Source organism: Pristis pectinata, chromosome 9 (assembly GCF_009764475.1).
Source record: "Pristis pectinata isolate sPriPec2 chromosome 9, sPriPec2.1.pri, whole genome shotgun sequence".
In the NCBI taxonomy this organism is placed as follows: Eukaryota; Metazoa; Chordata; class Chondrichthyes; order Rhinopristiformes; family Pristidae; genus Pristis; species Pristis pectinata.
Window position 1 is genome coordinate 29,629,650 of NC_067413.1, and position 18,296 is coordinate 29,647,945.

At 48.7% G+C, this 18,296-nt stretch overlaps 1 protein-coding gene across 2 annotated transcripts in view; it reads left to right on the forward strand.

The window, feature by feature from the left end:
- The window catches only part of bmper (BMP binding endothelial regulator), a 39,726-nt gene that overhangs the window by 3,979 nt on the left and 17,451 nt on the right, over positions 1-18,296 (forward strand). For both annotated transcript variants that reach the window (XM_052022773.1, XM_052022772.1), the window contains exons 3-5: positions 14,152-14,251; positions 15,838-15,920; positions 18,086-18,176. In XM_052022773.1, coding sequence (XP_051878733.1) covers positions 14,152-14,251; positions 15,838-15,920; positions 18,086-18,176 — 274 coding nt within the window. The remainder of the gene's footprint in view (positions 1-14,151; positions 14,252-15,837; positions 15,921-18,085; positions 18,177-18,296) is intronic.

Consider the following 18,296-nt stretch of genomic DNA (forward strand, 5'->3'; position numbering starts at 1 on the left):
TTTGGCTGCAGTCTGCACTGAATTACAGGCAGCTTGTGCAGTGCACGCTGTCAAAGGCAGGTCCATTCAGGATTTTTATAATTGGCAAGAGGATATCAGTTTGGTACAAAGTCCTGCGAGTAAAGTGCAGTGTCGTACCGTGTCACACTGGCCAGTCTCTTGAACATTTGCAGTCTTCAGTTGCAAGGATCACCTCGTGACCCTTGAAAACCTCCAGTTTTGGTTACTGATGTCAGGAATGTAATGGAAGAGACATTACTTCACTACAGCCCATTCAGGAAGGTTCCGACCACCTGACGGGAGCTCCAACACTGGACCCATCAACACAACATCACCAGTTCTTAAGCTTCTACTGATGGGAACAGTTTCTCTCCCTATACTCCACGTGTACCCTTCGTATTCTGCATCCCTCCATCAGATCCATTCACAACCTCCTCTGTTCCAAGAGGAAGCTCCAACTCCTCTTATTGCTGGGATAAATCATTTTGTAACTCTTTGGCATCCTCCATAACATTCACATCTTCTTAAAGTGTAGCCCAGAACTGGATGCAGTACTCCAGTTGTGACACAGCCAGTGTTTTATAAAGGTTCATCAAGGCTTTCATGCCCTTGTACCCTGTGTCTCTTCATATAAAGCCCAGATGGTGACTGCCAGCTCGTCATAGACGTACGAGTCACTCTAACACTGACCTTCCAATACCACCCAGCCCCTCCATGTTGGTGGATGAACTTTCTCCCTTCCCTCTCCAGCTCCCCATCACATGGTCTACAATCCATTCCTCTTCATCTGTTTATCCAGCTTTCCTTTAAATGCACCAATGTGATTTGCTTCATCCGGTCTCTGCGGAGCAGACTGCATTCTTCCCACTTGGATATGCCATTCCCCTGAGGTCTATGTTAATGTCCATCTGTGCTGGTTCTGTCTGCCAGGCAGGTGAAGTTCTCTGCATCGAATCCCTCCATAATTTGACAAACCTCCTCCCCTGTCCATTCCTTCACCTATTTTACTAGACAGAAGCCCCAAATTGGTCTTCATTTCCTCTTAGATCATCACCTCAAGTTTATTGACAAATAAGGTGCAAGAAATTCTGGGTCTGCTTCATAGGTCTGAAAACTTCGAGGGGTAAGGCTCTTGCCAAGTTGCACTCCATCGGCCACTGCATTATGGTGCTGAGGCCAATGTCATAAACCAACCACAGCTTTGGTTCTCTACACAGAAAAGAGGAAGGTTAAATCCAATCACAGCCCATCTTCCATCCCTCCAGCATGACCAGAATGAGTTGCTGCTCAAAGACAAGGTACAGTGTTTATCTTCAGCGTTGGTCAGTAGATAGGTTTTTAGATGTGAAGAGAATGTGGACATTGGTTAGTGCATTTAGTGATGTGGAGGTGGTGGTCAGCCATAACCTACATAGCAGACACATGGGGCTGAATGGCCTCCTGCTTCCTCCCGTTGTTTTCTGAAGAGATTATGAATCCAAGGGATGTGCATTGGTCCTTGAAAATAATTATACAGGCTCCATAAACTCATTCCAGATAGAGCATCCACTAAACTGTTCGTAAAGCCATTTTCAGCCACCCATCTCTTTATTACATGCAGCAAAGTTCTTGTGGCACAGAGGGAGATGATTTGTCCCTTCAAAGTATTTAACTACATTTAACCATTTCTGTCAGTCAGGTTTTCTGTTGGCTATGATGCTCACCTCCAGCATATCCACATCCGTGACCTCTGTATCCAGACCATGTAGAACTGTTTACTGGGCTCTGCTTGTGTCTGGGAGTAAGTCTCTCCAGGATGTTCCCAGGGGTTAGACATTCCCAAACTGCTGATTGTTGACTTTACTGACTGAACTACAGTGAGTACCAGGAATTCCTTGGATCTCCTGTTGATTAAAACTCCACACCAGTATTTGAACTTCCAGAGGCTTGGCCCAAAACTGTCTTTCACTTCTAACAGGGATGTTAACTCATGAAAAAGTCTGTGACCAATCCCTGTGTGTTATTTTCTGAATGATGATGCCACGTTTACATGTCAGGGGTTCTGACTGACTCTCTGCCACCATCAGCAGAGGTTGAACAAACTTGGATTGTTTTCTCTGGAGTGTCAGAGGCTGAGGGGAGACCTGATAGAGGTTTATAAGACTATGAGAGATGTAGATAGGGTAGATAGAGTCTTTCTCCCAGAGTAGAGATGTCAAATACTAGAGGACATGTATTTAAGGTGAGAGGGGGATGTGCGGAGCAAGTTTTTTTTTACACAGAGAGTGGTGGGTGCCTGCCAGGGTGGTGGTGGAAGCAGATACAATAGTGGTGTTTAAGAGGCTGTTAGAAGGACACATGAATAAATTAGTAAATTGGTTTATTATTGTCACATTTGTGACAATGTGTGACAAGTATCTGAGGCACATTGTGAAATGTGTCCAAGAAAGCTTCAATATGCAGAGGGACCTACCAGAGAGGGTGCAACGCTGGACCTCCTCCTGGGGAATGAGTTAGGGCAAGTGGCGAAAGTCTCTATCAGTGAGTACTTTGGGTCTAGTGAACATAATTCTATTAGTTTTAAAATAATTATGGAGAAGGAAACAACCAGTTCACAGGTTAAGGTCCTGAACTGGGGCAGAGCAAATTTTGGAGCCATTAGGTGGGACTTTGCAGTGGTTGATCGGAAGAGATTATTTGCAGGGAAAGGAGCATCTGCTAAGTGGGAGGACTTTAAAAGTGTGATGTCAAGAGTTCAGGGCCTGCATGTTCCTGTTAGGGTTTAGGGAACTCTGAAATGATGAAAGATATTGAGGCTCTGGTTAAGAAAAAGGGGGAGGTTTACAATGTGCGTAAGCAATTGGGAACTAATGAATCTTTTGATGACTACAGGAAGTATTGGAGTGTGCTTAAGAGAGAAGTTAGGGAGGCAAAAAGAGGATATGAGAAGGATCTGGCAGGCAAGGTGAAGCAAAATCACAAGAGATTCTATCGGTATATCGAGTAAAAGGGTGGCTAGGGAGAGAATAGGTCCCCTTAAAGATCAGCATGGCTGTCTGTGTGTGGAACCAGAGGAAATGGATGAGATTTTTAATGAATATTTCTCATCAGTTTTTACTGTGGAGAAAATGATAGAAGTTAAGGAAATGAGTGGTGTTGTCCTGGACCACATACGAATTAGCAGGGAGGAGGTATCGGAGGCCTTAAGGTGCATTAAGGTGGATAAATCCCCAGGGCCAGACCTTGTGCATTCTTGGACTTTGTGGGAAGCTAGAGAAGAAATTGTGGGGGCCTTTGCAGAGAATTTTCATTCAACTTTGGCCGCAAGTGAGGTTTCAGAGGACTGGAGAGTGTCTAATGTGGTACCATTGTTTAAAAAAGGGTTGCAAAAACATGCCAGTGAGTCTGACATTGGTGGTGGGTAAAAATCCTGGAGGGGATTCTGAGGGACAGAATCTACCAACAATTGGAGAGGTGGGATCTGATTTGAGACAATCAGTGCGGCTTTGTGTATGGGAAGTCGTGTCTGACAAGTCTCTTGGAATCCTTCGAGGAGGTAACCAAGAGGGTAGATGAGGGTTGGGCAGTGGATGTTGTCTATGGACTTTAACAAGGCCTTTGACCAGGTCCCTCATGGCAGGCTGGTCTGGAAGGTTAGATCACATGGGTTCTGGGGGAGATAACTGATTGGATTCATAACTGGCTCAGTGGTAGGAAGCAGAGGGTAATGGTCAAGGGTTGTTTCTCAGACTGGAGGCCTATGTCTAGTGATGTATCACAGGGTTCAGTGCTGGGATCTTCGTTGTTTGTAATTTATATAAACGGTTTGAATGTGAATGTACAAGGCATAGTTAGTTAGTTTGCAGATGATACTAAAATAGGTGGTGTTGCAGTCAGTGCAGAAGGTTATGAAAAATTACAGGGGATCTTGATCAGCTGGGTATGTGGGTTGAGGATTGGCAAATGGCTTTCAATCCAGATAAATGTGAGGTATTGCATTTTGGGAAATCAAACCAGGGTAGGACTTAAATAAAGTATATAAATAGTGGGGTCCTAGGGAGTGTTATGGAACAGAGGGACCCAGAAGTGCAAGTGTATAGTTTGCTGAAAATGGCGTCACAGATAGATAGAGTGGTGAGCAAGGTCTTTGGCACACTGGCCTTCATCAGTCAAGGAACTGAGTATAGGAGTTGGGAAGTTACATTGCAGTTATATAAGACATTGGTGAGGTCACACTTGGAGTACTGTGTACAGTTTTGGTTGCCCTGTTATAAGAAAGATGTTATTAAACTATAAAGAGTGCAGAAGAGATTTACCAGGATGTTGCCTGGACTGGGGAGGCCTGAGTTACAAGGATATGTTGCATAGTCTTTTTCCCAGGGAGGGGGTGCTAAAAACAAGAGGGCATAGGTTTAAGATCAGAGGCGAGAGATTTAAAAGGGACATCAGGGCAGCTTCTTCACACAAATGGTGGTGCATATTTGGAATGAGCTGCCAGAAATAGTGGTTGAGGCAGGCCCATTAGCAACACTTAAAAGCCATCTAGATAAGTACGTGGATAGGAGAGATTTGGAGGGCTATGGGCCAAATGTGGGCAGATGGCACTGGCTCACTGGGCAACACAGTTGGCATGGACAAGTTGGGCCAAAGGGCCTGTTTCCATGCTCTATGACTCTATGACGTGTACCAAGCTACAGTGAAAAACTTTGTTTTGCATGCCATCCATACAGATGATTTCATCACATCAGTGCATTGAGGTAGTACAAGGGAAAACAATAACAGAATGCAGAATAAAGTGTTACAGTTACAGAGAAAGTGGAGTACAGACAGAATATGCAGAGAATGGAAGGTTAAGGATCACGTACAGGCAGAAGGGATTTAGTTTAATTTGGCATTGTGTTCGGCACAGACATTGTGGGCTGAGGGGCCTGTTCCTGTGCTGTACTGTTCTGTGTTCTATGATCACTTTCTGGACACCTGGACCAGTTGGTCAGGGAAGGATTTTCATGTAAAGCTCAGGTGGGCACAGCTTGATAGGTGGGTTGTAACTAGATTCAGTGAACACTTGTGTTGTTGAGATGGCAAAGGTCCATTCAGACTTCTGGTCCATTTGATCCTTTGTGTGTTACCAGAGCTCAGGTCAGGGGAGACACTTGCTAACTGCTGGTTCGCAGGAGCAGGAGAAGGCCATTACGTCCTTCCAACCTGTTCCTCCATTCAGTGCATCACAGCTGACCCTCCTCTCTTCTCACCCTTTGTGTCCAATACCTATCTGCTTCCTTCTTAAAAATATCCAGCAGCTTGGTCTTCACTGCCCTCTGTAGTGAACTCCAAGGTTCAGCACTCTCTGGGTGAAGAGATTTCTCCTCATCTCAGCTGTAGCATCCTCCTTGACCCCAGGTTCTGGACTCCCAATGAGAGGGAAACTTCCTCCCTGCATCCAGTCTAATCCTGTCAGAATTTTGTATGTTTTAATGAGATACCACCGCACCACCCCCCTCCCCCACTCACACTGGTACACTTCTATCAGCAGCCGGAGTGGCCACTGGCTGGGGATAGAATGAGGGAGAAAGGAAGATATGAAGCTGCATTCGAGACCTAAGTGAACACAAGAGGGCCCAGTGCACAAGGACCACAGTCTGTGAGTTCTGTAGAACATGGAACAGAGTCTGGGAGATCCATCGGACACGGAACACAGCCTGGGAGATCCATCGAAAGGAGGGAACACAGTCTGGGAGATCCATCGAACAGAGGGAACACAGTCTGGGAGATCCATAGAGCACAGGGAACACAGTCTGGGAGATCCGTCGAACAGAGGGAACACAGTCTGGGAGATCCGTCGAACAGAGGGAACACAGTCTGGGAGATCCGTAGAGCACAGGGAACACAGTCTGGGAGATCCGTCGAACAGAGGGAACACAGTCTGGGAGATCCATCGAACAGAGGGAACACAGTCTGATAGATCTGTTGAATACAGGGACCACAGTCTGGGAGATCCATAGAAAATGGAACACAGTTTGGGAGATCAATAGAGCACAGGGAACACAGTCTGGGAGAACAATAGAACACGTACAACACAGGAAACACAGTAGAGAGATCCATAGATCAAAGGGAACACAGTCTGGGAGATCTATAGATCACAGGAGAGTAGTGATCCCTGTCCAGAAGAGCTATGAATGAAGCCAGAGGAAATGTTCTTTAATTCAGGGTTGCCCAGTTTCAGAGAACTTTCTGCATTTTGCTTTAATATTACAGCCAAACGTAAAATCTATCTGATGTGTTTTGCTATAATTTAGAGCATTGTCATTGTCCAGATTAAATCAAAAGTTTGCTGGGCCCGTTGTGTTGGAGATGGTAACCCCAGGAATTGACTTCACCTGTGCCTTGTGCACAACTCGCAGTGATCATCTGTTACTGGACTGAATGAAGGTGCAGTGAGGGTTACCCATCTCACTCACACATGAGCACTCAAATCACAAACAGAGCTCTCTGCCTTATAAACACCATCTGCCCTAATTGGCTTCACTGTCCTCCTGGCTACTTTCAAAGTTATCTTTGAAGATCAGGTTAATATTTTGAGTATTTCTCTGACAGTTTTCTGATTTTAATATTTTTGGTTGCCATAATATCAGTGATTTTGTATTCCAACCTGTGATCCAGTTGAGAAAACAGGAAGGCTTTATGAGAAATTACAGGTCAGGTTGAAATGAACAAATCAGTGACAGTGAGGGTTGCCGAGGGACGGAGGGCAAGTGTTGCCGAGGGACAGGGGGAACGTGTTGCCGAGGGACGGAGGACAAGTGTTGCCGAGGGACAGGGGGGACGTGTTGCCGAGGGACGGAGGGCAAGTGTTGCCGAGGGACGGGGGGACGTGTTGCCGAGGGACGGAGGGCAAGTGTTGCCGAGGGACGGGGGGACGTGTTGCCGAGGGACGGAGGGCAAGTGTTGCCGAGGGACAGGGGGGACGTGTTGCCGAGGGACGGAGGACAAGTGTTGCCGAGGGACAGGGGGGACGTGTTGCCGAGGGACGGAGGACAAATGTTGCCGAGGGACAGGGGGGACGTGTTGCCGAGGGACGGAGGACAAGTGTTGCCGAAGGACGGGGGACGTGTTGCCGAGGGACGGAGGACAAGTGTTGCTGAGGGACAGGGGGGACGTGTTGCCGAGGGATGGAGGACAAGTGTTGCCGAGGGACGGGGGGGGACGTGTTGCCGAGGGACGGAGGACAAGTGTTGCCGAGGGACAGGGGGGACGTGTTGCCGAGGGACGGAGGGCAAGTTTTGCTGATGGATGGAGGACAAGTGTTGCCGAGGGATGGACACTCACACCTCCCTCAGCCTTTGTACTGTTTGTACCCCATCTTCAGAAGGAAAACAGCTTCAACAAGCCCTTTCACGGCAGTGTTTCTTCTGTGTCTTTCGGGATGGAGCACTATGTTGGGAACTGACCCATTCTCTCAGCTGACTGGGAGTTCAGCTGATGGTGAGAGTGAGACAGGAGCAAGATTTGGTTTGTTTTATTCACTCCCCAGGGTCTGGGCATGGCTGGCCAGGCCAGCATTTATTGCCCATTCCTCAGTGTACTGGAGGGGTTTGGGGTGAGCTGTCACTGACAGTGAAGGTAACTCCACAGTACGGAAAGGGAGATCCCTCTGGCCAGTGATCTCATGGGGTAGGCTGTCTCTGATGTTGCTACAGGCATCGACCCTTCAGATGCTCGGTGAGCTGTACGGATGTTGGTGCTGTGTGTGGATGGACTGCGTTACCCTGGCACTGACGGGTTCACATCTCACTGTGTCACCATCAGCACCAATGCAGTGGCAGTACTACCTACTGCATCTCCAACTCACTGCACAGCCACACCGACACTCTCACCTCGCGCCGACACACTCACCCCGTGCCAACACGCTCACCCCCTGCCGACACACTCACCCCCGCTGACACGCTCACCCCACACCAATACACCCCATGCTGACACACTCATCCCCGACGACACACTCACCCCCACTGACACGCTCACCCCACACCAATACACCCCATGCTGACACACTCACCCCCGACGACACACTCACCCCCACTGACACGCTCACCCCACACCAATACACCCCATGCTGACACACTCACCCAGCACCAACACACTCACCTCCACTGACACACTCACCCCCCAACACCTTCAGTCCTTGCTGACACACTCACCACGGGCTGACACACCCCACACTGCCACATCCAATCCCAGCACTTTCTGAGCAAGGAGGAACTTCACCACCTGCCCTTACACAGCCAGCCCCAACTCCAGTCCAGCAGCCTTTGTACTTGAGCCCCCTGAACAGTTAAGGAGAGGTTTTGAAGTTGCTGGGTTAGTGCTGCCCCACATTTGCCAGAAGGTCAGTGGGCACCCGCTGAGGGCTGGGGTTGCCAGACTGTGAGATGAGTGTGTGCAGCAGTGTGTTAGTGGACTCTGGTTTCAATGCAGAGACCTGCAGTCTAAGTACACAGAGTGTTTGTGGACTCTGGAGTCTTCACAGGTTGGCTGGAGCTCAGAATCCCCACAGCCTAGTGCTGCCGAAATCTTATCCACGTGTGGATGTGCCAGATAGGTTTCTGCCATTCAGGGACAGTGGAATGGTGATGGGCTGGGTGAGTGGTGTCGGGAGGGTCACCCACTAGCCTCCTGGCCTCTCCCTTCACTCTGCCATCACTGTCATCAGGTAACTGGTTCAGTTAGTCTCGGCTCTCCGAGCTGAAGGGAGGGGACCTCAGTGTGAGTAACTCCCCAGTCTGATCATTATAAACAGAATGAGCCGGAGGTCCCTGCTGGAGGAGGTAGAAGAGAGAGCAGGTTCTGCCCACTTACAATGGGGACAGGGTGGGGGGCGCTCACTGTCCGAGCACCCTCCCGGCACACCCTGTTGCTCACTTGTATTTGTGAAACCCGCGAGAACCCCACCCCACCCCTCCTGAACCAGTCCATCTCCAGGTTCCAAATGTCTGCACTGTGAGGAAGCAGGTGTTCCCGTGACACACTGTGGAGTGGTGACTGCAGATATCGGAGGAACAGAAAGGAGCGGGAGTAGTTTTACACATGGGGTCAGGCTATAGTGTCAAATGGACTCTGTCCCAGGCTTGGACCAGGATGGGAGGTGACTTAGTGGGGGGTGTGCAGGAGGCCGGGCTTTATGGTCTGTTGTGTCTAAAATTAGCAGTACAGGTACCTGGCAACCCCTGGGATGTGTTCCCAGGAATGAGAATGCTAATGGAATCGGCGCCAAGGGATTGAGACAGTGTTGTACATAGAGGGAGAGAAGTCACCAACTCTGCTGAGCTGGGAATCAGGTTGGGATACAGCACCAAATGGCCCTGCCGCTCAGTGTGGGGACTGGCATTGGGAGGGCTGGCATCAGGTGGACTGGCTCAGCTCAGTTTGTTGCCACGGAGAAATCTCCAGGACAGAGAGAGCTGTGGAACAGACCAGAGGTGGAGGCCGCAGCTTCCACCACATCTGGGAGGCAGTGAGGGAGACCTTGAGATATGGGCAGTCTGTCAACATCTGGAGCAGGTACTGCCAGACCCCAGCACTCGATCAGGGGCTTCCTTCAGCCCCACATTTCACTGAGTAGTCCGCCAATGTCCGTGACATACCCAACATCTCCTCCAGCTTTCACTCTCCCCAACCCTCCACCCTCCTTGACCTTCTCCTGACTCTCCACCCACCACCATCCTCAAACTTCCCTAACCCTCCACCCTCCTCGAACCTTGACCCTCCCCAACCCTCCACCCTCACCAGTTCTGCGGCCCCTCACCTTCTGTGACCCGGCCGACACCACCCCTCACACGCAGCCTCTCCACACTGAGTAGTCGGGTCCTCAGGACGTGGTGTAGGGAGAATACGTGTCCATAATTCAGGATGAAGTGAGTGAAAGCCTTGAAAATTCTCCACTGGCCAGAAGAATCGATCCTGGATTTGTAGAGCACAAGTTGGCCTGACAAACCTGATAGACTTCACTGAACAGGCGACATCTCTGTGGGCTTCCAGAAGGCATTTGATAAAGTTCCACATTGGAGACTGTTGGGTAAAGATGAAAGAACTTAAGGCCAGTTTTTTCCCCAGGTTTGAGGAGTCCATAACTAGAGGGCACAGATACAAGATAAGAGGGGAGAGATTTCAAGGAGACTTGAGGTACCCTCTGTGAGTACCTGGAATGAACTGCCAGAGGAAGTGGTTGAGGCGGGTACAACTGCAACATCTAAGAGGCATTTGGATAGGGACATGGAGGGGAAGGGGCTTGGAGGGTTAAAAGCTGAATTCAGGCAACTGGGACTAGCAGGAAGGATGCTGTGGTCGGCGTGGACCAGTTGGGCCAAAGGGCCTGTTTCCATGTTGTATTACTCTATGAATCTAGTGATAGAGCTGATCAGGAAACAGGATTGGTAGGGGAGGGATACTGATGCCTTTCAGTTAGGACGTGGCTGAGTTGGGTCCTATTCATACAGGACAGTGTTGGGGCAGAGAGTCACATGTCCAAGTTAGCTAATGACACAAGGAGCAGACCTTTGTATGCAACATGTTAAAAGTGGTATCAATATTGTAGACTGAGTGAAAGAACAAAAATATTTCAAATGGGTTTCAGTCAATGTAAATGTGGGATTATCCTCTGGACTCAAGAGGGAAAAACTTATTGGAGGTGATCTCAGGAAACTCGAGACCATGCACATGAGCAAGGTCACAGATAGGCAGAGAAAGGATGAGGACAATGCTGGTAATTACACCAGGAGGACTACAGGAGTACAACAGCCCTGGGAGGAACACACATGGAGCTCACTGCCTTCAGAAGGTGCTTCTGGCCTTGGAGAGGGTGAGGTACAGGATCACAGCAGGACTCAGAGCAGAGATTTAAATCTGCCTTTCCTGGATGTGCAGGTTAAGGTGATTTGGTTGAAGTTTTCCAGATATTAGGGGAGCTGAGAGGGCAGATGGAGAGGATATCTTCCCGTTGGTAAGAGAGTCCAGGACCAGGCAGCAGGCTCCAGCAGGGAGATTGGGAAACAGTCCTACACAGGGGTGGGAAAAGGTCAGGACTCTCTCCCACAAACAGTAGCTAATGCCAGGTAGATTGGTACTTTAAATCTGAGATTGATGGGATTTTGTTCTCCAGTTATATTAAACGTACCAGTAGAGGCAGTACACGGCACGGGGTCACAGATCAGTCTGACCTTACTGAATGGTGAAGAAGCTCGAGGGGCTGAATGGCCTCTTCCTGTCCCTATGTACCTACAGAAACCCTCTGTCACCCCAGGACACCAACCTTCCCCTCCCCCCATTCCAACCCACCCCTATCCCATATCCCCACCAAAACAGGAAGTTGGCCAGTGAGTTGAGAAGTGAAGTTACTCAGTCAGTTGGACACAGAGATGATGTTTTCAGCTGTGTGGGAGACGAAAACTAGGCTCACTAATAAATCAGACGGAGAATCCAGCAGGAAGGTGTCGCCCACCACCACCCACCCCCCCACCCCCTGCAAACATGGGAGTGCAGTACCCACTCCCACATGGATGGGGCAAAGAGAAAAGATGGATTTATGGACATAGCCAGATGAGGAAGAGAGGGAACTGGGGATGGGAGAGAGGGAGACAATCAGAGGAATTTGAAGCATCGACCCCAGTACAGGGCAATGGGGCCAAATGACCTGTCCTCATCACCTTGCTCCTACCCAATCGGACTGGTGGGGGTCTTGACAGAAATGGGTGGGAATCGAGGAGCTGCTACTGATTATCGGAATGCTGCAGTTAACTGGAGGAAGGGAGTGGAGGTCAGCCATCAGTCCCAGGGCCCTCTGGTCTCTGTTGCCCAGACAACAGGCTGTCAGTATGTGGGCAGAGAATTCTGATCTAGATTATGCAGTAAAACTGGATTAACTAACAGAAATGGATTTCAGAATCACCAATCCATTTCCTCTCAGGGTTAAAGGTCCCCAAACAGTACAATCTTCTGGCAGTTTGTTTGGTTTGCAAGAAATAACCATTCCCTGTCAGTTTTATCAGCAAGCACTGAATTGTGGCTGATATCCTTCATCAATAAGCTAGAGCAAGGAGTCTGGTATTAATATGTAGTCCTTAATCTACAGCATGTTACTTCATTACATTAATCATTGGCTTTCCATCAATGGAACACGTGATTGGACCTTGCTCTAGATGGTATAATTATTGAATTCCAACTCTCTCATGGCCACTTCATTAACTGAATTTGACACAGATGTTACTTAAATGTTATTGATTTCACGAAAGATAGAATGCAGAATAGCAGACCTAAGTATTGGTTTATGCCACCACAGAGGAATTTTGTTCAACTGTAGACAGCAGTTTATGGCAAACATGTTCAATCTTTATTAACTTGCCTGCAGGGAACGAAGTAATCGGTACGTATATTATACTTTCCCCAAACAGGCCAGCGGTTCATCTGGTTGTTCTTGGGTCGTAAAATTGAGGAACGACATGTAGGGGTCAGTTGTTTCCTGAAAACTCTGGTTCCAGTGCGTGAGAGGGAGCTCCACAAGCCTCTGTAGGAAGGAGTGCTTAACGACTCTTACAGCCCCTTCCATCACCTTAGACACCTCAGTTTGATCAATCCTCTATATACGGGTGTCCATAAATTTGGTGTTCTTAACCCAGGGGTGGCCTCTATACGAATCATTTGGACAAAAATGTAGGTGGGCTGATTAGTAGGTTTGCAGACGACACAAAAATTGGTGGAGCTGTGGATAGTGAGGGAGGTTGTCAAAGGATTCAGCAGGATATAGATCAGTTGGAAATATGGGTGGAGTTTAATCCAGACAAGTGTGAGGTGTTGCACTTTGGGAGGAATGTAAGAGGAAAGTATACAGTAAATGGCAGGTCCCTTTGGAGCATTGATGTACAGAGGGATCCTTGGGTGCAAGTCCATAGCTCCCTGAAAGTGGCAACACAATTTGTGGTGCTGAGTGTAAAAGTTGGTAAGTCATGTTGCAGCTAAATAAAACTTTGATTAGACCATATTTGGAGCATCGTGTGCAGTTCTGGCTTTGGAGCAGGTTCAGAAGAGTTTCACCAGGATGTTGTCTGAGTGTATTAGCTATAAGGAGAGATTAGACAAACTTGGATTGTTTCTTCCAGAGTATGAGGCTGAGGAACAACCTAATTGAAGTATATAAAATTATGAGAGGCATCAATAGGGTAGATAGCCAGAGTCTTTTTCCCCAGAGTGGAAATGTAAAATACTAGAGGGCATGCATTTAAGGTGAGAGGGGGAAAGTTTAAAGGAGATTTATGAGGCAAGATTTTACTCAGAGTGTGGTGGGTGCCTGGGACGCGCTGCCAGGATAAGTGGTGGAAGCAGATACGACAGCAACATTTAAGAAGCATATAGACAGACATATGAACAGGCAGGGAATGGAGGGATACGGACCATGTGCAGGCAGAAGGGATTAGTATAAATTGGCATCATGGTCAGCACAGAAATGGTGGGCTGAAGGGCCTGTTCCTGTGCTGTATTGCTCTATGTTCTAACCTGTACTCTACTTGAGTTTAACCCTTTAAGCCAGGGAATGGGCAGAGCACTGGCCAGAAGTTCTCTGCATAGAGCCAATGCAGGAAATCTCTTGGGACCCACTGTACCTGATTGGGGGGGGTGGGGGTGTGACATCTCCCCCTTGTCTAACTCCAGTGCCCTCAGAGCAAGAGGATTGATCAAGCCCTTATTTTGAAATTATAAAAGATGAACCAATCTTGGTGACAGTAACTTAATCCCTGCATCCTGTAGACTTTATCTGCACTGGAATATAATGAGCTGAGCTAAAGTGACTGCATGTCCCCCAGAGAACAAGGAGGTATTTGCCTTGCATTTTGTCTCCCTCCCCATCCTCCCTTCCCTCATGCCTCCCTCACACCTCCCACCCCCTCCCTCCTCCGTATCCCTCACCCCTCCCTATCCCTCACCCCTCCCTGCCCCCCTCCTCCCTCATCAACCCTCCCTCCTTTCCCCCCTCCTCAGCCCCCTCATCCTCACCCTTCTACTCCTCTCATGCCTCTCCCAGGACCCCCCACTCCTCCTCCTCCCTCCTCACTGATTTGCTTCAGTGCTGCTGTTATTATGCACCCTGTCTCCTCCAAGTTCCCTGTTCATTGTTCATTTCCTTTGCAGAACAAAGAGGTGCGATGTACCAGAGAGAAGTGTCCTGCACTGCCCAAACACTGTGCCCTCGTCATCAAACAGACTGGAGCCTGCTGTGAAAAGTGTAAAGGTGCTTCCAGGTTACAGTCTGTCCGCATGCCCATCTGTCTTGTCTATGTGCCTGTCTGTGTATCCATGGGTCTGTATGCATGTACGCCCATTCGTCTCGTCCATACGCCTGTCTGTGTGTCTGTGCTTCGCTGGTGCCCCAGGCTGCTCCAGTTCACATTCATCCATCTCATCTATCCATCAGGGTCTGTGCACCTGGGCCGTGTCCTATGTGCAGCACACCTGCAAGACATGGCAAGTGGCTGCTGAACTTCCCCTTGCCCCCTCACCAGTAAACATGCTGTTACACAACCTGTGGGGTGGTCTGAAGCCACTTCCTGTGTCTTTGCTTAAGATGTAGTCCATTGATTTATCCCAGTGTGATGTGTTTACACACACACACATGTATGCACACGCACGCGCACACACACGTATGCACTCACATACATGCACACACTCATACACACAAGTACACGTGCGCGCACATGTACACACACACGTACACACACCCACACACACACACACACACACACACACACACACCCACACACACACACACACACCCCCACACCCCTTCTCATATGGAAGTAATTTCCAAAATTTATTTCCAGAGATTCTGGGCTTGCTCCTTGTCCCATTTGCCAGGCAGCAGAAATATCTTTGTTCTGTCCACTCATCAGATCCACCAACAATGTGAAAACTGTACTCTGATCACCCCTTGGCCTTGGGTGGAATCTGTCTTTGTAATTTAACCCCTTGTTTCCAGCTATCTTTGTGGTCAATCTCATATTATGGCTTACTTCCAGAGACACAGAACCACTGACTGGGCTTCTGGTCTCTGGTCCGTGCTGATGTTAGTCCGTCTTTGCAGAAATCAAATCATCGAGTGTTTACACCTGGCTGATACCAACAATTCATTTCCTCCCCCCTCACCCCCACCGAGACAGCACCCTCAGCATCGTGGCCTCCTTTGCTGCAGCTAATTCTTTACAACATAGCGAACGTTTCTCTCACATACCATGATTAGGATCATTCCTGAAAAACCATTGTAGGATCAGGAAAGGTCGGGGAGAAGGAAAATCCAGGCACAGGGTGAACTCTTCAGTTGGAGCAAGTCTCACGAGTAAATGCCCCTGCAGAAGGAGGTGAGATCTACAGAAAGGGTCCAGGATGACAGCTCCAGTTCTGTGGAGAGACTGGAGATGCTGGGGCAGAGGAGGATACAAGGGGATTTAATCAAACCATTCCAAGTCACTGAGGGGTTAATGGAGAGAACCCCTGTCCAGTGGTAGGAGGGGTGGTGACAGAGGGCACGGACAGACAGGAGTTTATTGAAGCAACAAATTATTTCTAATTTGGGACGTTGCCGAAAAGCTTCAAGGGGAATCTTCCAAGGGAGCTGGGGTAATGCTGGAAGCACCAACACACACAATCATGTGGAGCATGAAGGGCACTAACGTGAACTTCAGATGTTAGCGTGGATTCAGTGCGCTGAATGGCCTCCCGTGGTGTACAATTCTGTGAAGGGTGTGGAGGAAGGTGGGTCATCACCTCATGATCTCCACCAGTCCTCACCTCCACTGATCTTTGTTTGTCTCCTCTCTCTAGAGTGTGTGTTGGACGGGAAGGTGTACAACAGCTCTGAACACTGGCTCGTCCCTTCCAAACCCTGCTTGTCCCGGACCTGTCAGGTATGTGGTCTGTCTGCGCCCTGCCAATAGTCACAGGCCAGCAAACTCGAATCGTGACACAGAGGACTTGTCAAAGTGCTGCCTCCCCAGTGGGACATTGCACATAGAACAGTACAGAATGGGAACAGGCTCTTCGACCCATGACGTTGTGCCGAACTAATTAATCTTGTAATTAAACGCCTAACTAAACTAATCCCTTCTGCCTACACAATGTCCATATCCCTCCATTCTCTGCACATTCATGTGCCTATCTAAGAGCCTCTTAAACACCTCTATTGTATTTGCCTCCACTACCACCCCTGGCAGTGCATTCCAGGTATGCACCCATCTCTGTGTAAAAAAAACACATGCCCTGCACACCTCCTTTGAACTTGCCCCCTCTCACCTTAAATGCATGGCCTCTAGTATAAGACATTTCGACCCTGGGAAAAAGATACTGGTTGTCTACTCTGCCTCTCATAATCTTACAAACTTCTATCAGGTCTCCCCTCAGCCTCCATCACTCCAGAGAAAACAACCCAAGTTTGTCCAACTGTTCTTTATAGCACATGACCTCTAATCCTGACAGCATCCTGGTAAACCTCTACTGCACCCTCTCCAAAGCCTCCACATCCTTCCTATAATGGGGTGACTAGAATTGAAAGCAATACTCCAGATGCGGCCTAACTAGAATTTTATAAAGGTGCAACGTAACTTCCCGACTCTTGAACTCAGTGCCTCGACTACTAAAGGCAAGAATGCCATATACCTTCTTCGGGGAGCTATGGACTTGAACCCCAAAATCCCTCTGTACTTTGACCCCAAGATCAACACTGTTAAGGGTCCTGCCATTAACTGTGTACTGTCCTTTTACATTTGATCTCGCAAAGTGCAACACCTCACATTTGGCTGGATTAAACTCCATCTGCCATTTCTCTGCCCATATATGCAACTGATCTATATCCCACTGTATCCTTTGTCAACTTTATACACTGTCCACAACACCACTAATCTTTGTATCAAGCAAGGTTAGTACTGATGTGCAATCCCTGAAATACTGCTCATGATTCAGGAGGAAACGGGCTGGAGCATTTTAGAGATGTCGATGTAAAGCAGGAGATATTCAGGGCTTGTGATGACCGGGAATGGGCTGTGGAAGTGTTGTGAAGATATTGGACTGGTAACCCAGAGATGCGAGTTCGAATCCATCACAGCTCCTGAGAAATTTACCTTTAATTAATGAATGAATCTGCAGTTTGAAAAAGAATAATAGTAACCACAAAACTATTAGGTGTTGTAAGAACCTACCTGGTTCACTGATGTCATTGAGGAGGGGAAACCTGCTGTCCTTCCCTGGTCTGGCCTGTGTGTGAGTCCAGACCTTTAACAAGTAAAACCCATAGAGTTAGAGTCATAGAGTCATACAGCACGGAAACGTGCCCTTCAGCCCAACTGGTCCATGCCGACCAAGATCCCTATCTAAGCTAGTCCCATTTACCCACATTTGACCCATATTCCTCTAAAACCTTAGAGATAAAACAGTATAAGAATAAAACTGGACTGACTGCCCCATGCTGACTCAGGCTCCAGGTTAAAACAAAGCTGCTCCCAGTCCCGTCTGCCTTGCAAAGTCCTTCCAAACATCTGGGACTGGGATCTAAATGAGCAGAGCTGTTCCACAGACTAACCGAGCAACAGCCTGACATCCTCAGGTCCTGATGCAGGGTCTCGACCCAAAACGTTGACAGTTCCCATCCTCCCACAGATGCTGCTCAAACCCCTAAGTTCATCCAGCAGGTTGTTTATGGATGGCCTCAACGTTGATTAGGCTTATGGGAATGTGAGGGAGGCAGACATTACTGGAAGATCAGAGCTTCAGAACCAAGCTGGTACCACTTCACCCTGTCTGTTGGGGCAGTGTGACCGTGGATGGAGACCTCCTCAGTACCACTCAGTTCTCACAGAGCTGCTGGAGGGGATAAGGGAAGTGGGAATGTGAGTCACTCACAGAGGATCCCCAGCCCCTGACCTGTTCTTGTAGCCACAGTACACCTGTGGCTGGTCACTGGATGTCCTGGGATTTGATGGTGGGGACCCGGTGAATGTTGAGGGTGTGCCTGTGCCAGTGTGGGGACCTGCCACAGTCACAAGTGTGGTAACATTCAATGTGTTGTGTCCTCCTGCAGGAAGGTGTTGTTACTGAGTCAGAGGTTCTGTGTGTGATCCACTGCAAACACCCCATCCAGTCACAGCACAGTTGCTGCCCAGTGTGTCCGGGTGAGTGGCTGCTCTTCGAGGGAAGGTCTGGCTCGTAAACCTTCGGGTTAGAAAGGGAGAGTGGGACTGGGGAGGGGCCTGTTCCAGAAGGGGCCATGGGGTGGGTGGAGCCTGCCTGGG